Source organism: Petaurus breviceps, unplaced genomic scaffold (genome assembly GCF_028583685.1).
Source record: "Petaurus breviceps papuanus isolate PSGF00001 unplaced genomic scaffold, PetGlider_PUasm1.0 66, whole genome shotgun sequence".
Lineage (NCBI taxonomy): Eukaryota > Metazoa > Chordata > Mammalia > Diprotodontia > Petauridae > Petaurus > Petaurus breviceps.
In genome coordinates, this window is record NW_027186442.1 from 5,343,708 (window position 1) to 5,368,039 (window position 24,332).

The 24,332-nt window shown below is 37.8% G+C and overlaps 1 protein-coding gene across 3 annotated transcripts in view; it reads right to left on the reverse strand.

Annotated features, from left to right (window-relative positions):
- Positions 1-5,458: 5,458 nt before the first annotated feature.
- Positions 5,459-24,332, reverse strand: part of LOC138173880 (actin-histidine N-methyltransferase) — a 137,141-nt gene continuing 118,267 nt past the window's right edge. For 2 of the 3 annotated variants that reach the window (XM_069103954.1, XM_069103955.1), the window contains 6 exons: positions 20,187-20,261; positions 15,592-15,636; positions 14,494-14,660; positions 13,383-13,468; positions 8,188-8,348; positions 5,459-6,859 (listed from right to left, as the gene is read on the reverse strand). In XM_069103954.1, coding sequence (XP_068960055.1) covers positions 6,410-6,859; positions 8,188-8,348; positions 13,383-13,468; positions 14,494-14,660; positions 15,592-15,636; positions 20,187-20,261 — 984 coding nt within the window. In that variant the 3' untranslated portion in view covers positions 5,459-6,409. The remainder of the gene's footprint in view (positions 6,860-8,187; positions 8,349-13,382; positions 13,469-14,493; positions 14,661-15,591; positions 15,637-20,186; positions 20,262-24,332) is intronic. The other variant, XM_069103956.1, reaches the window with a different exon arrangement.

The window sequence follows — 24,332 nt, forward strand, 5'->3', positions numbered from 1 at the left end:
AAATAACAAAGGTAAAAATCTGAAAATCCATTATCCAATAAGTTTGGCTATATACCACGCTTTAACAGATTCATTTTGTTAGATCAATAAGAATCTGAGATAAATATAACACTATACATCACATAAAACTTTTCTTTTGAAGTTATCACTCCTCTATAAGCCTGGTGACAGACTATATATCTGTCATCAGAAGAAAAGCACAGTTAAGTTAATTAGAAACTGAGGGATGCTTATCAACTGGGGAATTACTGAACACATGTTATAGGAACGTGATAGAATACTATTATGCTGTAAGAAATAATGAAAGGAATGGTTTCAGAGAAACCTGGAAAGACTTGTATGAACTGATACAAAGTGAAATAAGCAGAACCAGGAGAATAATTTATATAACAATAATAAAGACAACTTTGAAAGACTCAGGAACTCTGATCAACACAATGACCAACCACAATTCCAGAGGACTCATGACGCAACATGCTATCTACCTCCAGGTAGAGAAGTGACAAACTCATAGTGCAGATTGAGGAATATTACGTGTATGAATCTATCTATCTATATATACACCTGCATTTCTGGAGGTGGTCAATGCAGGAAACCTGCTTTGCTTGACTATGTATGTATACATGTATACATATATGTACATGCATATATATACACATACATATATACATACATGCAATTTTGGACATGATCAATACAGGAATTTGTTTTGACTATACATGCTTATGGGTTTTATTTTTCTTATTTTCTCAATGAGGGAGAAGAAAGAGAGAGAGAGAGAGACAGACAGAGAGAGACAGAGAGAGAGAGAAAGAGAGAGAGAGAGAGAGAGAGAGAGAGAGAGAGAGAGAGAGAATGCAGAAATGAAAATAAGTTAAAATCTAATTTAATAATTTAAAAAAGTATAGCAAAGTTTTGGAAAGGTTCATAGCCAGGTTGGCCAAAAGTTGATAAAATTTTGTTCATAGCAACTCTCAAAGACATAGTCATAGAGGGATTGCCATCTGTGTTGGTGGAGGGGATACCTACAATGATAAATTCACAGATCTTTGAAGAACTAAAGTAACCAGTGACTCATCAATCAGTGAAGCATTTGGGCTGCGAACATCTCCCCCATGTCCCACTTAACATGTACATCTTATCTAGAAAATGTCACATGCAATGGTTTACAGAAATTTGATTTTTAAAAAGGTTTAATTTCATACAACCCTGTAATTCTACACTGGGAACCTATCAAATTTAAATGTACCTCCTTTCCTCCCACTCCCAATGTTTCAGTAAATACAACTTTCAATGATCTTTTAGGGGAAATCACTTATCAATTGCCAGGCAACATGAAGAACTTTTGGTGCTTTTTCTAATCTGGTGAAATCTAATGTTAACTGTTTACACAAATACTACACATAGCTAACTAAACAGAAGCAAATCTGGCATTTTCCCAATGACTAGCCCAAACAGCCTCTTATCCAAAGCATTAAGGAAAGTAAACTTTAAAATGATTTGAAAGAAAGGACTATTTCATGACAGATGGCAAAGAGGGTTCTTCAATGCCAATTTAATCACTTTCCCTCAATTTTCAAATCCTTAAGCTGTAGCTTGAAGTGTTTGTGCAAGTGATGCTATATCTACTGAAATGTAATAGGGTAGAGAGGATGACTAATATGTGCTATGATTTCACCAACTTTAAAGAGTCATTTTAGGGCAATTCTACAACACAATTCCAAGTCAAGATACTTTATTCTTATTTGCACAAATACACGACATTTGATTAACTAAAAAACAAGATCTTTTGCTCCTAAGACCTCAATAAAAATGCCCTGCAAAACTGAGATAAACATTTTGTTAGTGCAAAAAAAGAAATAGAATTACAAAACCCTCCAATATCAGAGGAAGGAATATGAGATCCCTTATTTTATGGATAGTTGAAGCCCAAAGATGCTCAGTGCTTAAGGTGACACAGCTGGTGGCAGCTACGATTAGAATCAAATTTCCTACCAGTTCTTTTCCCATCACATATTGACTTCATCCTATTGAGGGAATACAGTTTGCTTTCAATTATGGGAAGATTTTTTTTCTTTATAGTTTTTACAATAGATTTTTGACTTGATTAACATAAGGAATATCTGGTGAGACTTTCTCTACCCATGCAGGTCGGCAATTATTTTGCAATCTCCTGTTTTAGGGAGTTGCCTAGGGCATTACTTCACTTAAGCTACCATTGGGTGATTGAAGTCACCAGCCCAAGTCACTCAGGGCAGTTCAGTGGCAAAGTAGGTAAGAGTGCTGGGCCTGGAGTTAGGAATACTCCTCTTCCTGAGTTAAAATCGAGCCTCAGTCACTAATTGCTATGTGACCCTGGTTAGTGTTTGCCTCAGTTTCCTCAAATGTAAAATAAGCCGAAGAAGGAAACGGCAAACCACTGTAGGGTCTTTACCAAGAAAACCCAAAATGGGATCAAGGAAAGTCTGGCACAACTGAAAAATAACTGAACAACCACCAAGTCACACGAATACTGAATCTAGGTCTTTCATCTTTGGAGGCTAAAATGCTCTGTGTCCATAGACGCTATAACTTGAAAAACCCTCTGCTAGATAACAGTATTTGATATCTGAGCAAAATCTTTTCCAAATTGTGGATATAAACACAGGATTACAATTTCAGCTAGAAGTCAACACAAACCTGGTAAATAATATATTCAAAAACCGTGACAAGTGGTCTTTCAAACTTAACTTGAGAGCCTCTGGAGGAGAACCTAACTCCCCTGAAGCAGTCTATTGCCCTTTAGGTTATTTCTATTAATAGATTTTTCCTTACGTCAAGATTTAATCTGTGCCCTGTCATCTTCCACTGGTCACTCCTAATTTTGCTCTCTGGGGCCAACCAGAATAAGTCTAATCCTTCCACATGATAGCATTTCAAATACCTGAAGACAGTTCCCAAGTCTCTCCCCTAAAGTTTCCTTTCTTCAGGCTAAACATCCCTAATTCTTTCAATCAATATTGAGGCAGCCTTTTGCCTGACCAAATTTGAAATAATAGATTTGAAACCTTAAGCTACAGGAAGATGTACCTACAGGCAAATTAGTCACAAATTAACTATTGCCTGATGCTAATGAGCCAAAATAGAAAGTGCGAAAGTAGTATGACCCTCGGGAAAGCATGCAGGCTTAAAAAAACAAACAAAACAACACAACAACAAAAAACTGAATAATTTTAGTAAAGTATCCTAGCTACCAGAGTTGACAACATCAACTGTGTTAGCCATTACCTATTTACAATTGCCCAATCTCCTAAATTTCAGAAAGCAATGCCATCAATTAGGTGAAATCTAAAATTCCAGTAGAGGATTTTGCATAATATTTACAGAATGTAGCCAACTATTCCTTCCCTAGGATTCTAAAGAATTTTATTCTAAATTCTAAAGAATCCTTGGAATCTTTCTGGTGTTACACAATATAGGGGAAAGATTGTTTTCTGTAACTGATGGCATATTCAAGCTCTGCCCCTTACTGGGCTTTGGGCAAGTTACTTCTCTCTAAAACTCAAGTTCCTTTGTGTGTTTCCTGAGCTGCCTCCTCCTTCCCATCCTCCCTTCCCCTCAAGTTCTCTGTGCTCACACAGACCAGGTCCAAGCCTGGGACACTTTGACCCCAACAGTCTAGAGGATCATAGATTCAGAGTTGGAAGGGACCTTAGAGGCCACTATGCCCAACACTCATTTTACAGAGGTGGAAACCAAGGCTCAGACAGGTTGAGTCGTGTCCAGGGTATATAGCTCCTGTCTGAAGCAGGACTGGGCTCCCAAGTCTAGTACTCTATCCACTACTCCATCTTGTCTTTTCTTCTTCTTGGCTAGATGACACAACCCCAGAGTTTTACTCCAGGTAAATCTGATCAAAGGTCAATAGTTCATAACCTAAGCTTTCATTGTAAATGCACATCTCCAACTCCTGCTTGAACGCCCATGGTACAATACATGTGCCAGGCACAGAATAACCTTTATTTCATGAGCTACAGAAAATACCTAAGACAAAAAGGAATCCCAGGAACATGTACCTTTCTTTCCCCCTCTTTCTTTCTTTCTTTCTCTCTCTCTCTCTCTCACACACACACATACACACAAATAATTAAGTAAATATAAAGCACTCAAATAGCCTGTTGGACTTCCCCTTGAAGATAAAGCCACTTGAGAGGCTGCTAAACAAACACTACCCATTCACAGAAGACAGAGGGCTGGTGCAAATGACTTATGGCAACAGTGTGGGGTTGTCAAGGTTCATCCAGATTTCCTGTCCTCCCATGCTAAGCTCTAGTCTTCCCTTTCCTTTCTTCTCCGAGAAGCATTTTGAGGAAATCTTGCACTAGCTTATACAGTGCTCAAACACTCAAACTCAGGACCTCAAACTCGAGCTTGCCTGCAAGATAATCCCCAAGGTAGAAAGTCCACTCTCAGGCTATGTGTGGGCACACATATGCCTGCTAGGACTCAATTCCCTATGTGCTTCTACGTCTGGGGTAGGGAACCTCCATTCTCAGGTATCCTAGCATATGATCTATGACTGGAAATGGAAACAGAAGAACAGACAGGAGATGAAGTCTAGGATCTTCCCTTTCAAGTTTAATACTGTTGAGATGGAGAGGAGGGGGAGAAATTTCTTTCCAACCTCCCGGAAGTAGGTTGACTCTACTGTATTCTGGTGTTGAAATCAAAGGAAACTGGTCTGTGGGAAGAGGGCTGATTTTTATTCATCACAAAGGAGGCTGACTCTTCTGATAAAAATCAGCTAATTATCAGCAGGGTTAGCTAGGTGGCACAATGGATAGAGTACTGGCTCTGAAGTTAGAAAGACACCTTTGAGTTCAGATCTGGCCTCAGACACTCACAAGCTATGTGATCCTGGGCAAGTCACTTAATCCTGTTTGCCTCAGTTTCCTCATCTGTAAAATGAGCCGGAGAAGGAAATGGCAAACCATTCTAGTATCTCTGCCAAGAAAACCCCAAGTGGAGTCAGTAAGTCAGACACAACTGAAAATGACTGAACAACAAATTATGAAGGAAGTAGTTACAGTCTCCAAAACCTAATCAAGGGCCTTCCCCTTCTGAAACTTCTTCTACATATAAAATAGGAAAAAACAGTTGCATTACCTACTTCATAGGTCAGTTACAGGGCAAATACTTTAATGTTCTTCTACTTATTCCATGACACTTTTTAGATAGGGTTACCAAAAAAATACACAACCACATTATGTGGAAATAGTGCAGGAAACAGACAATTTGTAGCTCAGGTCACCCCAATATGAAATTTTGTCACTTTGGCTATATAAGGATGGGAACGTTACTTCAGGAAGCTTTCTCAAATCTTATAAATTATTTAAAGATTCACATTAGATGAGGCTGATTTGTATAAAACCTTCAAACTACCTCTTCCCACCCCCCAAAGAAGGAAGAGACAAAAATGTTAATCACATTTTCCTTTTAATAATGGTTTGTAGTCAAAAGTGTAGCTTTGAAAACCTCTAGCTTGTCTGTGAAAACCTGAATAAGCTGGGGTGGGGGCGGGGGAGTGCATCCTCACTTTGAACAACATTCTGTAAAACTGTGCATTGGACTATGTTTTTGAAGTTGCCATTACCAACACTGTAAAATCAAATGTACCACTTTAAAAAGTCAGCTTTTGAAATCAGGTGAATGGTATAGTATAGTACCCTACTTTGATTCAAGGAGGAGGGACACACAATATAGTAAACAAAACACAAAAAGTAAACAATCTTAATAAATCACTAAGAATATATAATTCAGATTATCATTAATATTTAAAACTATTAAAAATAAGTTTGCCACCTTACCACATTTTACTCTTTCCTACTCAGGTATTTTCCCTCTGTACTATTCTCTCTTTAAAAGAAAAAAAAATTGCCCAATCTCCACAGTTTCTGATCTCTGTACACAGATTCCCACTGTGCTGTGGCTCTCTTTTCATACTGAACATTCAGTTCAGTTCATTTTTTGGCAGAAGGCAAAGCAGACCTTTAATGTTGGTCGTCAGAAAGACAGACCAATACGAGCACAACGGACAGAAGGGTTTAAGTCTTCCTCAGGAAGAGAATACATCTATCCTACAATGGGTCTGTAAAGTCTTCCAAAGGCGCCCCTACCGCCAGTACTCCACCCCATTCTTCTCAGTGTTTTTCCTGAAAGCAAGATGGCAATCTTATTTGAAAAGGAAAGGCAGATTTCTTAAAAATAACTTAAAAAAAAAAAGAAAAATCATTTTATATAAAGCAGCAAAAACGTACTTTCCTCTCTGCAGAAAGAAAAATGTTAACAAGGAAACACACCAATGTAAATGTATTGTTCATAAATTTTTGCTAAATTTAATTTCACAATAAAGTCAAGATTTATTTCATGACTATTGCTTAACCTCATTGGTACTGTCAGGAGAAGATTCTTTGGCATCTTCAGTCTCTCTTGTATTTTCTTCTTGATTTAGATTTTCAATCTCAGATTTGGTCCCGTTAGGTATAGAGTTTTCACTATTTACAAATCCATTTTCTGTGACTTCTCTATCAGTGATAGCTTCTTCAATCTTTAAGTCCTCCTGCACCTCAGCCTCATCCTCCAGGTTTCTGAGGACAATCGGGAGTCTAGAGTCTGCCACGGTGTTCTCTAACAAGGCAATATTGCTCTCTTCATATCTGGGAAGTGGGGTTCCCTCCTCCATTTGTTTGCAATAGTACTCTTGGTTGGCAGCTGCACTCTTTACGGCTTTTTCCAAAATCTCTTTTTCTCCTAAGCGCAGTTTGATGGCCATTGTTGCATGAAAGGTAAGATCATGGGTCGCCAAGAAGGATTTATCTTCCTGGAGGGGGGATGAAGGGAGGAAAGAATAATCAAATTCATTAAAAAGAGTCTAGATGAAATGGCGCACCAGCACATCCAACAGAGCACTTACATGATTTTAAAACAATTATGCAGCAGAAAAGGTGTGGTGGTATAAGGCTATGGGGTGCATAGTATAACAGCAACTTACATTTCCATAGTGCCTTACATAGGTAGAGAGCACTTGATGGTCACAATAACCCTGTGACAAAGTATAGCACCTTACAGGAGAGGAAAGTGAAATTCAAAGAGGTTAAGAAACTTGCTGAAGGCCACATGCTCATTAAGCTGAGTGGTTGAGCTGAAAAATGAATCCAGATCTCTGACCCCATGTCTAGCTTTCTTGCCATTGCCTCTCAAGCTTTAAGTCAGCGGCTCAGAGACAAACAATGCAAGCATAAACAAGAACTTCTACTCAGAGGGATGTTTCAAAAAATGAGGATTAATAAAAATGATTTCTACCTTTGTCTTTTAGTCAACAATGTCAATACAATTTTTGTATCAAAACTTTAAACAGAAATAAAACTGACAGTGCAGGATAATGATTCAGGTACAGAGCTATAGTAATTTGTATTAGTATAATGATGATATAAGAAGTAGCCCAAGTCCTCAAGGAGCTTTAACTCTAGTAGAGTGGATGAGATACCACAGAATGTATTCAGTGTAAAGAAGGGGACTAAAACCCTGTTATGAAATTCAAATAGAAATGGCTACCACTAAACCACACATAAGGATCCCTGTGGGATGCATACTGACTTAGAAAACCATATATAAATAGCATCTATTTTTGTTGTATTTTATTTTGTTAAATACTTCTCTATTACATTTTGATCTGGTCTGGGCCATAATCAGGAGTGTTCAGGTCACATGGAGCCCATGGGCTGTATGTTTGACATCTCTAGTCCAAAGCATTACAAGAAATATGAGAAGGAGGCAGCTAGGTGGTGCAGTGAGTAGAGCACCAGCCCTGGACTCAGAAGGACCTTAGTTCAAATCCAGTCTCAGACACTTAACACAAAACTAGTCATGTGACCTTTGGCAAGTCACTTAACCCCAACTGCCCTACCTTCCTCCCTCCAAAAAGAAAAAAAAAAGAAATGTGAGGAGGGAGAAATAACTTTCAGTTATTTTTCATCAAACTTCAACAACCACCACCACCCTTTATTAGGTATCTATTTGTAGTGCACTGTTAGGCACTGGAGGATATACAAAGAAAAATGAGATATGGTCCCCTGCCCTCAAGGGGCTTACAATCTAGTAGTAACATGGCAAAGTGCAAACCAACACACAATTACCAATAAGAATTACCTCAATAGTTGTTTTATATGTTTTTAAAAGAAGGGATGCTCTGGCTTCAAGGAATGTCCAGAGTTTGACTTCATTGTCCCAACTAACAGGAAATTCAGAGTTACCCAAAGTGAAGATTCGGTCAATAGCATGTTCTCCTATCAAATGTTCTTTTAGCTCTTCTATAAGAAATAGAAAGAAAGGATAACCTGTTAATAGAAAAACAGCTGAAGTATTAATTAACATACCCTTAGAAAAATATCATTTCCAATCATACCATTTTCTCTTGGCTTTCCCGCTATGCATGCTTATCTGACCATGATGTTTCTAGACTCTCCAGAGTGGTAATGACAGTTTAAAGTTTTAGGTGAGGAAAATAAGGTGTAAGTCTTAATTTTCATTTCTATTTAAAAATGAAGTCACTGATACCTTCACATGTAACACTCCCCACATTCCTTACTTCTAATGAAGGACCCTGTGATCAATGAGATTGTTTCAGAAGCCATTTTTTACAACTGTGTATATATATATACCTCACTTTGACAATGTCCTCCTCTTATCGAATTACCGAGGGCAAAATGTACTAAAGTTTCAATGACTTCAAAGTCAAAGCTAACTGCAACAAGTCCCAGAAGCCTTTCAATTTTAAATTTGCATGAAACCAATTCCAATGTGTTGACTTGACAAATCAGCTCCTTTACCCTCAAAATAAGTAATTCCCCAAACAAAAACAATCAAGAAAATATCCCATGAAAACCTAAGTCAATGAAAATTTGATACGTCTCAACTCATAAGAAATTTAAATACAAATCACAAGTAAATGAATGACTGTCTAAATTACACCTAAATATATTTCGCAGGAGGAAGAATTCAACACAACTGCTGTAGGCATATTATTTCGAAAAGACCAAAATGTGCCTAGCCTATTCATACCAAAAAATATACTCAGGCTTCATTTGTAATTATGAGGACAGTATCTCTTTCAAAGCAAAATGCCCCACAGCTGTCCTTATTTAGAATTTGAAATGAAGAACTTTTGTTGTCAACGACACAAACTTATATTAGTATCAGAAAGATCTTCTCAAAGACTAGTGTATGTGACAATTAAATCTCCTCATCCTACATATGAAATGTAGACAAATTCTACTGAGCTAGAAAAGTGTTCTAAATAATTGTTTTTTGTGGTGAGGGGGAGTAAGAAAATGATAATCTGTTGACAGTCCATGAGAAATTTCATTGGTATATATTTTTATCAATCATCATTAGAAGTTCAGGGTAAGAAAGTGAACTTGTTAGATTTTTCTCACATTATAAACAGACCTCTTATACCACTTTGTTTATACCTGTCTTAGTACACTTATCTTTTGAAGTATATAAGAAATGAAATTAAAGAATCAAAATTTATCAAAAGAACTCTGAATCTATTACAGTTACCTGTGCATGTCATCTTAGCTTCCCTTCCTCCCCTATCAAAATTCCTGTTTTTTGATGGGAATAAATTTTATTCATCTTTGTGGCCCCTTCTACACCTTTTACCCTATATTCTATCAAAGTCCTAGGGACTTAACACAGTGCCTTGAACATAATGGGCATGATACATTCTACTTTAACAAGAAAAGGTACTATCTAAAGTTTTATAGGAAATTTCTACTTCACAGGGAAAATAACCAGAAATCAATGTAATGTTTAGCTAATAAAATGAAAAATGAACTTCTCTGGTAATAGAAATATGTAGAGACCAAACTGTATCATATGATTTCACATTCTTCCCTGATTTTAATTCCTCACAAAAGCTTTACCATACAGTAATGGAGGGCCAATAGCCAGCTATTGGTATAACAAAAGTGCGACTCAACTTATACCAACTATTAATCCCTATTTCAGTCCAGTATACACTAAATTACAGTAACAAGAAAGGGGGAAAAAAACAAGGTAATACCAAGATCTACTAGGAACATTGTTGAAATGAATAACAGCCTTTCTAGGGTAAGTAATCTTTGTCATATATGTAAATGGATAACAATAGATCACTTCATTCTACCTAGTAAATCTTTTAATTTGTCAACTATATTAAAAATGTATTGTAATATATTTACTTCTACTCTGTATTCTTTGAATTCCTACAATTCCTACACAGGCCTTCATTCCCATAGAGACCAGTCACCTTCATTTTTTTCCCAAAGTCAAAGACTAAACCCTTAACCTCAGCCAGACATTTTTCAAATGTGTCCAGAAGGAACAAGAACAGTGTGGAATGAACTGCTATGTGACTATCATCAGTACTGGACAAATAATCTGAAGTACATGCAGAAAAAATACTGAGCTGGAGAGTTGCTGACCTAGGGTGGAGTTCTAGTTCTGTCCCTTAACTTCTCTGAACCTCAATTACCTCATCTGTATGATGGAGATAATAATATCTGTGTGAACTACTTCATGAGGTTATGGCAAGAGAAGAGTTTTTAAACCTGTTAAGTGCTAGATATATGGGAGAATCATAAATAAAATGATAGCTTTGTGATTAATAACTGACATTTATATAGGGCTGAAAAATTTGCAAAATGTGTTAGACAATTTCATTTGAGCCTCATAACAAATCTGTAAAGTGGGTCCTAGAGATATCATTATCCTCATTTTGCACATGAGAAAACAGAGATATGAAGTAAACATGTCCATGATTTGAATCCATGACTCCAAGGTCAGCAATCTATCCACTGTGCCGTGCTGCTTCAGCACTTTTTTTTCCTGCAGAAACATGTTTGTCAGTACTCTAAAAATTTAAATATCAGCAGACAGTCTTGAAAACTTTGAAGTAATTTATTTTTAACTACCTTGGGAGCAAATGAAGACGAGAAAAATGTGTTACGTTAAAGTTCATAATGGTTAATTACAGAGAGCACAATAGATGTATAGTCAGATGACCTTGGTTCAACTCTAGTGCTTACTGTCTTTTGCAAGCTTGGACAGTCACTGTCTGTAAGCCTCAGTGTCATCATCTATATAAAGAAGTACTACGACCAGTTGATGTCTAAGGGCCCGCTTAGCTCTAAATACTATGATTCCATACTAAGTAAAATGTAAAATGGAACCAAACTTCAAATATATGATATACAGTCATTCCACTTAACCTGAAGCTATCTGAATAGACTACTGATTTCTGCCTGCTCACAGATGAAAGGAAATGGTCATCTTTAGGCAAGGAGGGAACAAGACAGATATTCCATTACAGTCTCTGAAGACAAGAGAAAATCTTCCTCATTTCATGCTATGCTAAGTTTTAGTACTGAGGTCAAAATACAGAAGTCTCTGGCAAATGAGAGGCTTCTGACAACTTTACAAGTTTTTATCAATTGTCTGTCAATACATATACCAGCTTTAAAATAAATATTCATTTCTATTATCATAATTATTTGTTTTTATCCAGGGAATTTGGGGATAAAAAAATCCAGACCACTATTATATGCTATGACAAATTTCCTAGGTCTGTCTAAATTCTCTGGTTGTATCAAAATGAGGCTTGAATTAAGATAGCTGTAAGCTAAAGCCTAGCACAGGGTCTTGACCCCAATTAGTACTAAAAAAAAAATTGTTAAAATGGATCCAGGAAATCTTTTTATTTTAGAACAGGAGTTTTTAAGCTTTTGGGGTATCCTGGAGCCCTTTGCCTGGCTGGTGAGACCTATGGACCCTTTCTTAGAATAATGAATGTGTCTTAATGCATAAAATAAGATTTATAGGATCACAAAGGTAACTAATTATTTTAAAATAAAGTTATCAAAATATATTTTTAAAAGCTCACAGATGCAAGGTTAAGAACCCTTGTTTTGGAGAAACTTCTGCAGCAAAACTTTAACAAGATTTGTTCCAAATAAATGTAAAGCTGTCTATTAGCATTATATGCCTAAGAAAAAACTCAGATTCAAAACTTAGAATTATGAAATAAAATTGCGTAATTTGTTGCCAGTTATTAATTGGTGAAAATAAAGATGGCTACCTGATTATTAAATTTCTTTGACTTACTAAACTTGAAGTGATGTGCAATTTTTTTTAAATATAGGTTATTTGATTCTAATGAGATTTTAAAGCACATATGTCTAGATATCATGTAAGCTATGAATGTGGATTTGGGAAACACCTGAAATAATGATAATTACTGCAAAAAAAGTATTCACATTTATAAAGTCCTTTAAGATTTACAAAGCACTTTCTTCATACTCTCTGAGGTAGATAGTGATAAATAAATAAATGCACAAAAAAATAAATAAGTAAAAGTGATAAAAATAGCTAGCATTTAGCACTTCAAGGTTTGTGAAGTACTGCGTATTTTTTATCTTATTTAATCTTCACAACAACCCTGGGAGGTAGGTACTATTATTATCTCCATTTTATAGAGAGGCTGCAACTTGCCTAGGGTCACACAGCTAGTAAGTATCTGAAATGGCATTTGGACTCAGGTCATTCCAACTCCAAGGGCAGCACTTTTATTCATTGTGTCACCTGGCTACTATCTAGGCGATACAAGTGTTATTATTCCCGTAACAGGTAATAATAATAATAATAGCTAACATGTTAGTTTCAAATTTTGCAAAGTATTTTTACATATATTATTCTCATTCAAATTGTACAACCCTGTGCTTGCTATTATTCCAATTTCATATTGGTATAATACAAAACATTGAAGAAACTGAGGCTGGGAGAGGTTAAGGGTCTCAGGTCACACAGTTAGTGAGTGCCTGAGGCAGGGCTGGAATTCAGGTCTTCCTGAGGCCAGGTGCAGGCAGGTGGTTCTTCCCAGGCCACATGGTGAATGAGTGGCCAATGAACTGAAATGAACTGAACCCCAAGGCCTACAACTCCTAATCCAGGATTCTTCCTGCTATACTCAGCTGCATCATCTATAGAGCTAATACATCAGATAAATATGTATGTAATACAAAGTAATATTTGCAACACAAGGACTTCAGTCAATGAAACGTCTTCATCACAACCTTTCGGGGTATCCTGGAGCCCTTTGCCTGACTGGTGAAACCTATGGACCCTTTCTCAGAATAATGTGTCTTAATGCATAAAGTACTTTTGTCCCCAAAGTTGCCACCTCTCTTTCTCCATAAACTATCTTCATTCTAAAGCATTTCTAACTTTAATTGGAAAATGTATTTTCTTTACACTTCCTGAAAAATTCTTTTTAAGTCAAAAGAAATTTTTCTGAAATAATTTACCTTCAGTCATACAGAATACTCGAAGGAAGGCCAGAAGTTGGGCAGAGATGGGAGGCTCAGTAAAGTGCAAGGCAAAGACACTGGAACTAACAGAAAGAATAAGCAGAGATCAGTCACAGCAGTGTAGTTATTGACTTGCTCCAAAGCAAAACCCCTTTAATTTATGATACATGTGGTTTTCCTCTAGGAGAATTAAGAGGGTGGATGAGTCATACAAGTCTGAATTATAGAAGAACAAATTTCAAATCTTTCAAGCAGGAGTGAATGACGGTATTGAGAACAGAACCTTTGCAATAACCTTTGTGAATTTTTGTTATGTGCTAATATAGTTTTGATTTAAATTTGCATAGACCAGATTATAGGAACAAATATAATCATTCAAATTCTGATTTTAATATCAACAACTAAAATTCGTATTTTCATATTTAATCAAATATCGATAAGCTCAACAGCAAAAAGGGCCATATAATCAATTTCCATTAAGGATGATTCCTCTACTACACAAAGAACAATAAATCAAAATTCTCATCTTCTTCATTATCCTATACTGGAGAAAAATTTTAACTAGTGGGGTGGCTAGGTGGTGCAGTGAATAGAGCACCCGCCCTGAAGTCAGGAGGATCTGAGTTCAAATCTGCCCTCAGACAGTTAACACTTACTAGCCATGTGACCTGGGTCACTAAAGTGCTCTATTCACTGCGCCACCTAGCTGCCCCTAGAAATTCTTGAAATGACTAACAGTCATTCAGTATGGCCAGTTCAGCATAGTAGAGAATGGAGGAAAAGAATCAAATGAAACAAACTGATCCATATTATTAACCTTTTCAAGGTGAAAGACATTGGTGCTACTTAAGTACTTATTTAATTTAATGAAGATTTAAGTGCTATATTCCCTGGAACTGACTGTGAATGTTCCCAATAATTATGTTTATCTAAAAACATTAGTAAATTACCATGCATCTAAAATGCTTTGGATTTGCTAGGTAGTAGGCATAGAGGGATTTAGACAAACTACTGAGGAGCAGTTTTATTAGCACCTCAGTTAAACACTATGCAATTGGAGATATTTCAAGTTAACAGAGGGAAAGGCTGACCAGTCTTTTTTACTTACGTTGGAATGCCAGCTCGAGCCAAGACTTCAGCTTTCATTGCATATAGCCTGTCACTTTTGCTCACTCCGAGCTTTATTTTCACTCTGTCATGTGAATTATTGTCAAAGAAAAAACCACTGTGGATCACAAACTCTGCATTTGATCGGGTGCCATAAAAAATGTAAATCTAAAAGGATGTAAAAAAAAAATGAAGGCACATAAAAAAGCTTAATACCTATTTAGTACAGACTTGAGGTACAGTATTACTTCTTGTAAATTTAGCGCCACTTTACATTAATGAGACAAAATGTCTATAAAGTTCTAATCTAGGAGCCAGGGAATAAGAACAGAACCAACATCTCTTGACCAGTGAAGGCAGAGGTCCCAGTTCTTCTCAGGGACATAGTTTGGAGCCCTATGCAGCATGGAACCTGCTTCCCCAGACCCCAGTGACATGGAAGAACCTCCCACTTTGCCAGATGTTAACAAATTCACTGGAGAAAATAACATCTAAGCTCTCCAATACTACTAAGAAGACCCCATGTAGAGTGTCTCAATCTTCCATTGCTACTAAATGGCCAGCAAGGAAGAATGCTGATACTAATTCTATCCCAGCACCTACTCCTTCCTTCATCATTACTGAACCCAGGAAGGTTGGGTCCTGGCCCACTGAGGACTGGATTTAGAGGCCTCTTCACATAGAAACCTACTGCCTTGTGCAGAAGTAGTATCTGCTCTGCCCTGCGTCTCCAATTCCTCTGAGAAAATAATAACACTCCAGTCTTCTATTATCCCTGAGTGCTTGGGTACTACTCTGCCCTGTGCCTGCTATCTCTGTCTGAGAAAACAACTTTATAATCACTGTGCACCCAGGTATGTGGCAGCCACAGTTAACACTTAGACCCTGCCCTAACATGTATATTTTCCTTTACCACAACTATAGCTAGGAGCATGGGGTTCCACCCAAGACTCTCAGAGACTATCTGGAGACCTACTTGCCTGGGAAGCTACTGCTATTTATGGAAGCATTACCTCCCCTATCTATCCATTTAGCTTGAAAAAAAATGGTTCAGACCTCATACCACAATCAATGTTTATCCACACATCAGGCCTCTTACCACCAGGACCCCACACTGGACCACGTCCTCTGGCAGAAGGTACAACTAGGGAACAAGATATAGAATCTATGTATGGGCTATCTTTTGGGTGTATATCATTCTTCCACCATGATTGGATGAGAAAAGACAAAAGTGCCAAGTCTAAACTCAGTCAGGTTGCTGGAGACCCAGTCATGAGGTATTTAAAGACCCAAATGTACTACAGAATTTTTCTCTTTGCCTCCCTCCCTTCTTCCCTAGGTTTGGGAGACTAAAGAGAATCACAACCATTTTCCGTCATCACAATACCCTGCATGGTGACAGCCCTACTCATTTAGAACCTCTTCTATCCTAGCCTTTTCTTTTTTTTTTTAAATTTTTTCCTTTTTAGAGGGCAATTGGGGTTAAGTGACTTGCCCAAGGTCACACGGCTAGGGGTGTGTGTGTGTGTGTGTGTGTGTGTGTGTGTGTGTGTGTGTGTGTGTTAAGAGTCTGAGGTCGGATTTGAACTCAGGTCCTCCTGACTCCAGGACTGGTGCTCTATTCACTGCGCCACCCACCTGCCCCTATCCTAGCCTTTTCAATTTCCACCTTCTCCTAGATTCTTGTTATTTAGAGCCCTCCATGTCCCAGGTGAAACTTTCTTCCTCTGTTACTATTTCCTGCTCTCTTGTCTCTATTCATCTCAGCTCTCCCTTTGCTATGTCTCTACCATGCTCAATTCCTCTCTTCTATTCTGCTTTTTGGAGCTTCTATTCCATTGCTAACAAACTTCATTTTGTCTTAATCCTCTTACTTGCACACTCTTTTCGTGGCCCTGCACTCGCAGAATACATTGTATTCCTGCCTAGGACTGAGTGCATCTCTTGTGTCTCACACCCCAATCTGATCACCCAGAGACAAGAGGAGTTGGCAAATAACTTCGTTTCACTTCTTCACCTTTGGCTGTCATCACACAATGATCTCTCTTCTTTTGAGGTTCACTTCCTTTATCCATATGAGTCTACAGAGATGCTTGTTACAGTCATCTCTCCTCTTCAGGTAATCCTTTCTTCTCTTCTCAAGGAGTGGATTCCGTATCTGGATTACAATTTGCCTCTCCATCCCAACCCCTGTCCTCTTCTGCTATCTCTGCCACCTCAAGGATGGTTATACCTTAGATCTTACTGTCATTCATTACTATGCTACCTCCATGATCCAGAACTCTGAAATTCCCATCTCTAATCATAATCTCCTCTGCTTCACTCCTCTTAAAATGATTCATCACCTTTACCACCTTCAGCACCTCCCAGAACCTCTGTTCTAACCTCACTACCTTCCCTTCAGTCTCAACCCTAGAGCTTCACAGTTCATCAAGACTGTCTTTTTTCTTTGAGTCCCTTGTTCCCTTGTGTGTGCCAAATTTCCACCTAAAGCTTCTTCCACTATCTGGTTTCTATGCTCCTATGTGAGTGCTGCCAATTGATGGGGGAAGTAACCCAACTACATCAATAGGACCATTACAGATCTGTTATCTAATTTTTTTATTCTTCTAGGGCTGACTCTCCAACATACTCCCTGAAGTAGCAGTTCCAAACCTACTTTTTAAAAAGACCATTATAACACATTTTCACCCATTCCTTTGAACAGAGAAAACCTTGCCTCCAACTTTCCTGAGAAAATAAGAGGTCATTCTTCATGCCTTTCTTCTCCACTCCACACCTCAAAAGTCTTATACCTCATACTCCCACCTGCCACCTCCCATTTTCCTATCCTTTGCTTTAGTTCCTGAGGAAGAATTGGTTCTTTTCCTTACCAAAGCCAACTCTTTTACTGGTACCTTTAATCCCTTTTCTCCCACCCCATCACCTCCCCTCCTTTTCTCCTGGGAATTTGTCTCTGAGTTTTCCTGCACCCTCTTATTTTCAATCTCTCCTTATTAAGTGGCTGCTTCCCCACTGTTTGAAATACATCTAAATCTCCCCATTTATCAAAAGCTTTCATTTGACCCTGCTTCCTCCTCAAGCTATCATCCTACATTTGTTCTCCCTTTCACAATCAAACTCCTAGACTGGGCTGTCTATACTCACAGTCTCCATTTTACGCTTACTTCTCACATCTTTACATTCTGTCTTATGACCACACTTCACCATTATCCCATGCTCCCTCCTTGACAGGATTAAAAAACTGAAATAAAAAATCTATGAGAAAAAAGCATTTTAATAAGGTTAACTTTCCTAATAGTGGTATTCCTAGATGGAAAAAGGTCAGCATTTGTCTATCAGTGGCAAATTTGAAAGTGATCCAATAGTATTCCTGAAAAAATAGAGTTGTATCAGCTAACTCTCAGGGCTTCTTCTGGATGAGAAATGGAAATTTCCATGGTGAACCAACAAGACCTGAGAATACAATCCATGTCAACTTCTTCCCTACTGCTTCATTTGGAAGGCTGTTGTAAATCCAGCCTTGAGCAGGGAGGGAGTAAATACTCATTGACTCCAATTTCCCCATACTTCTTTGAAGTTATCAATGATTTTTTAACTGTTAAATCTGATGGCCTTGGCTTAGTTTAGATCCTACTTGACTTCTCTGTATCTTTTGACACTAGAGACTATCATTTTCTCCTAGATATTTTTACTTCTCTTGGTTTCTATGCCACTGTTCTCTCTTGAATCTGCTTCTTATCTGTTAGACCTCACCCACTCCTCTTTGTGGGATTATTATCAGTCTCCTACCCAACTATCCACAGGTGTCCCCCAAGGCTGTCTTGGGCTTTTCTCTTGCCTTTGGGTATACTTTTACTCATCAGCTCAATTAACATTTCTATAGAGATGATTCCTAAAGCTTCACAGTCAATACAATTCTCCTCTAGGCCCACACAGTCAACCTTCTATTAGATTTCTCTACTTCAATATGCCTTCTTAGGTATCTCAAGCTCAACATGAAGTACATCACCTTCCCATCTAAATCCACTCCTGCTAGAAACCTCCCTGTTTCTGTTGAGGGCACCATTCATTCACACTCCAAACCTAAGTTTGCAATATCAGAGTTATCCTTAACTTTTCCTTCTCTTTCATTCCTTTTTTCAATCAGTTGCCAAATCATGTCAATTCTATCTTTACCACATTTCTTGCATCAGTTGTCTTCTTTACACTCATACTGTCATTATACTATTTCAACACCATTTATCTGGATTACTATAACAGTACCAATTGGTCTCCCTGCTTCCAATCTCTCCATATTGCAATTAAAATGATCTTCCTGTAGGCCAGGAAGGACCGATCATGTCATTCTTTGACACAAAAATTTTCTGTGGCTCTCTATTACCTTTAAGGATAAATACAAATGCTCAGTCTGGCATTTAAAACTCTCTACAATCTGTCACCACCCTCCCTTCCTAGACTTATTTAATACTTTCAAGCCTTTTTTCTGACCCTCTCAGTTGTTGTACCCCACCCAAATTTCTTTGTATTTACTTACATGCATTATGCATACATACGTGTACATAATATATTCATTTTGTCCACCCTCAGTAAAAAGTAAACTACTACTACCTATTTTAAAATTTTCACTTAATAGTTTAAAAAATTTACTCTCTGATAAAATGTAAACAAGTCGTGCAATTTTCTCAACACTCCCCCACTGACTGAAATGAGCTGAGGAAAAGCATAATTTTCAATAACTACTCTGAAGCAGAAATGAGGTATTAGCATCATACAAAGGATCCCTGATCCCTGAATTCATCTGACCTTTTTTTATATTATCTTCTTCTCCTTCCAATGGACAGCAAGTCTATTACTTTTAAGATTGCATTTTAAAATTTATCATGTTCTTCCTCTCCTTTTTATACAGGAGAGTCTATTCTTGAAAAAGAGTTTAAAGCAATGAGTATCAGAAATTTATTACTAGATCATGCGGCAATTCTCCACCAAGTAGTACGTTATAGAAACATTCCTTCAGAAATGGAAGCTCAATACTTTTGCTAGACTAAGACTTTTCTATAGTTTCAACTGGGATTGTAACAACAGCCTTAAATTATTTTATTTTTTATAAGATGTGTATATTTATAAGATCAATAGAAATAAAGCAGGTTATACAGAAGTATAATGCAATAACTTATTGAAAAAGATTAATTCCTGAAAAAAATTATTACAAGGAGAATTTTTATAGATTTAAATACAGAAATGACAGGAATAGATCTTAAGCTTCCTGTCTCTATGTTGTATTTTTACCACCAGACCACAGTTTCTTCAGAAATTAAAAGACATTCATTTATATTGCTAATGTGAAAGGGAATAGAATAAAACAGTAAGATCTTAAAAGTATTTTCTTACAAAATTCCAATATTTATTTGGAGTTACATTGGAACAAAATTTATTCTTAGCTTAAATTGTTACAAATGTTCACTTTAGTCATATTTTGCTCCTTATTTTTAATGAGTATAGAACAAAATCCAATTTAAATTACAACATGTTTATTCTATATTCCAAAGAGTGTTGGGTGTTGCAGTTAACACATGTTCTATAATGCAAGTATATTTTCATTCAATTTTACACAAGTGAATTCATAACTACATAGAATTTACCTGATAACAACCTTTCAATCTACATAATATATGGGCACTGTATGGAACCTACCTGTTCTCCAACACTAAAATCTTGTAGTGCAACACATTCACAACGATCATCTTCTAGGTTGTAACCAGTAGTAATCTAGTCAAGAAGGAAGAGAATAAAGCAAATTCATGAAGATATCTATAATTCTCTTTAATCAAATTAATTTTGCCTTTTTGGGAAGAACTGAAGGTAGAACAATATCCTTCGGTATCTATATACTTGGAGATCATCCCTGAATATTTTCTAAGAATTGTCACAATAACTGCAAAAAAGCTCAGATTAGTTGTATCTATGCTAGAAAATGTCATAGAAAAAATTAATTTACTTGAAGAAAAAGAAATTCTCTAAGGAAAATACATTCCACAGATTTTAAGGAGGGTATCCCAACCAAAAACAAAAGTTCATTACAAAGTACTTGCATTCACAGACCATCTCATGTGACAATGAATCAATGGGGTAAGAATTCTGTCAGACTCATCAACTGCCAGTACATTCTTTTCTTTCAATAAAGGAATGGATAACTCCAGCTCTTTGGGGAATACTATTTTTGGAGAACTCCAATTTACTTGCAAACAATCCCTTTATCAGAAATTAGGTAATTATTCTGAGAGACTGAAGAGGGTTTTCTAAGGCAGTATACAGGGTCGAGAAAAGAGGAAAAGATTCATTCTATAACAGATACATATTTTATTCTGAAATCTTGACAATAGACCCCTTAGGTAAGTAAAAGAAATTGAAAAATAAAATTAAAATGATAATTTCATTTTTATCATTATTGCAATTCTTTTGCCTATAATGCAAAGATTTCTGAGCACTTTACAGAGTAGCTCAACCTCAGAAATGCCCTAACATGAGACAGTACAACAGTTCTCATCTAGACTATAGGCTCTGAGGTCTCTGAGGGCTGGGTTGACTAGGTCTGATACTCAGTGTATCTCCCAAGCAATTAGTATGTTGTTAGGCAACCATCAGAGGGTCATCAGAGAAGCAGAACATCAAAGCTGGAAGGAATGATAGGAAGTAACTAGTCTGTTTATTTTACAGATGAAAAAACTGGAATTCAAGGAGGCAAAGTCACTTGTGTAGTCCCGCACAGCAGGAAGAACTGGGATTTTAACTGAAGTTTCCTAATCCCTTGTCTTTCTACAACACTATATTTGCTAACAAACTCACTTCACAAATGAGTAATAAAAGATCTAAAAAAACCTCTGAAGCACATGGGTTTTTTAGTTAGCAAATATCTGGGACATCCAGTTTGGGATCTCTGAAAGGCAACTGGAGATGTGACATTGGAGGTCAGTACAGAGACTGGGGCAGGAAAGGTAAATTTGAGAATCATCAGAATAAAAATGGTAATTAAATCCATGGGAGCTAATGAGATCATGAAGTTAAGTAGTATAGAGGGAGAAGAAAAGAGGGCCCAGGACAAAATCCTGTAAGATATCTATGTTTAGAAGGCCTGATCTGGAGGAAGATCCAGCAAAGCACACAGAGAAGGAGCAGTCAGATAGGTAGGAGAAAAACCAGAAGAGAGTAGTGTCTTGAAAACCGAGAGAGAAGAAAGTATCAAGGACAAGACTGATCAACAGCATCAAAAGCTGCAGAGAGGTCAAGGAGAAAGAGGACTGAGAAAAAGTCATTGGATTTGGAAACTAAGGGATCATTAGTAACTTTGGAGAGAGCAACAGTGGATTGATAAGGTCAGAAGTCAGACTGTAAAGGGCTAACAGAGTGAGAGGGGAGAAAGTATAGGTACCTATGACCTTTTCTAGGAGTTTATTTACAAAGGGCAGAAGAGATATAAGATGACAGTTGGGATGGAAGGATCAAGTGAGGGTTTTTTTCAAGAAAGGGGAGACATGGGCATGTCTGTAGATAATACTGAATAAGCCAGTAGAGGAGAGACTAAGTGAATGAGTGGTGGTGACAGGTATGCTGGATAAACTGGGATGGAATGGGATCATTTGAACAAGTAGAGGGTTAAGAAGTAAGGCCATTTCACTATGTGAGACAAGGGTGAAGGAGGAGAAAGTGGTAGAAGGCACCTGAGTGATAGATAAGAAAGAGAGGAGAAAAGGAAACAAGTGAATGGGTTAAATTTTTTTCGGTGAAATATGAGGCAAGGTTCTCAGGTGAGAGTGGGGAACGAAGGGGGAGCCATGGGAGCCTTGAAAAGGGATGAAAAGATTTGGAAAAGCCACTGTGGAGAGTACTTTAGTGAGTTGATAAGGGAGGTAAAGTAGGGCTGCCTAGCAGCAGCAAGGGCCCAATTGAGACTGTGTAATATAAATTTACAGTGGACACAGTCAGAATGGCTATGTGATTTTCTCCACCTTCATTCAAAAGCACACGTGTAGGCCTGAAGGCAACAAATGGTGGGAGTGATCCAAGGTTGAGGCCTGGCTGGGCATAATCAGTGATATGATATAAAGGGTTAGGAATTCAAGAGAACTCAATTTGTTCACCAAGGAGTCAAGATAGAGAGAAGAGGAGAGAGGGGCTAGTGCAGGGAAGAAAGCTGGGAGAGAATTGAGGAGTCCGGGGATAAGAGGTCACAGTGAGGATGAAGGGTAGGGTTTTGTAAGGGAAGAAAGAGGGAGAGGTGAAAAGTCAATATATTGTGGCAGGATACAGGGATTTCAGAATTCTTAAATGTGGAGGTGGTACATTTGTGGGTAACAGTAAGATCAATGGTATGATCATCTTTGCATGCAGCTGAGGTAGGTTGGAGGAATAGTTCTTGGGAAGTTAGGGTATCTGAGAGAGGCATTATGCAAACTGAAGTCCCCTAGTATGAGAGCAGAAGTTGGGGAGGAGAGAAAAATTATGAGCTGTGTACTGAACTCATTGATGAAGACCTGTGGGTCTGTAGACAAGAGCTACAAGGATTTTGAATGGGTAGTTACAGAGTGACTATGGCAGGGAAGAACCAGGAAGTGGCAATGGGGAGTATGGAGGATTCCAATGCCCCTGCCTGGACCAGTGAGCTGAGAATGAAGACACATCCAGCATTAGAAAGGGTGGCCAGGGAGGCTGTGTCATGAAGGGCAAGCTACGCTAAAGTAAGAGTTAGATGAAAGGGGTGGAAAAGGACAATTTAAGATGAGAAGTTTCTTGCCTATGAAACTGGCATTCCAGGGAACACAGTGTAAAGGCTAGCTGTTATTAGGATGAAACTTTGGGGTGAAAAGGTTGAGTGGGATGGTAGGGGTTAGAGGTTTAGATTATAACCGGCAGGAGTTCAAAGGCTCTGGGATGTAAAGGGCATGACCAGGTTTGAGAATGTTCATCAATGAGTGGAAGGTGCCGCTCCTCTACCCTCAAAGGACAGGCACAGCAGGAGATGGGAGGCCTGAAGTCAAAGGGAAGGTTGTTTTCCTTTGCACTGGAGGTTCTCCATAAGCCAGTTGGGGAATTGGGCTAGCTGAAGGATATGGAAGATCCCTTGTATTGCTATAGATGGAAGATGCCCTGTCTGACCCCCAGCAGCCTTTCCTTAAGGGAGAAGCAGCACCCAGCAGGAGATGGAAGGCCAAACATTTTGGCATATTTGGCAAACGTAGGCCAACCAATTTTTAACAACTGTATCAGGTAATTAAAACATCAGATAAATAAATGTGTTTTAGCAAAAAATTCAAGTATTGTGAACATCTAATTTATTTCTTCTGGTTTAGAAACACTATCTTAGAAATAAACTTTGAAAGATGGAATAATGCCTTTTCTCTTCAATTCTCAACACAGCCAATCAACAGTCAGTCTTTGTGGCAATTATATATGTCAAGATCATAAGTATGGAGCGATTAAGCGGGGGGGGGGGGGAGAACTTGTTGAAGAGATGACTTCCTCTGACTAATAATAACTTTAGAAAGCTTTGGTTGCTAAGAAGCAATTGGAATATTGTAATGACAAAGACTAGATTTCCACACACAACATTTTCATAGTAACATGCAAAGTGTGACCTGTGTCCCAAGTTTTGAAGTAAAGGTAAAAAGAAAAATTGTGTCCAAACCTGTATGTATCAGTATGAAAGCTTTTTCACTCCGATATCCAAGGATGAAAAGAGTTTTAATTCAAAGAAGTATGGGGAAATTGGAGTCAGTGAGTATTTACTCCCTCCCTGCTCAAGGCTGGATTTACAACAGCCTTCCAAATGAAGCAGTAGGGAAG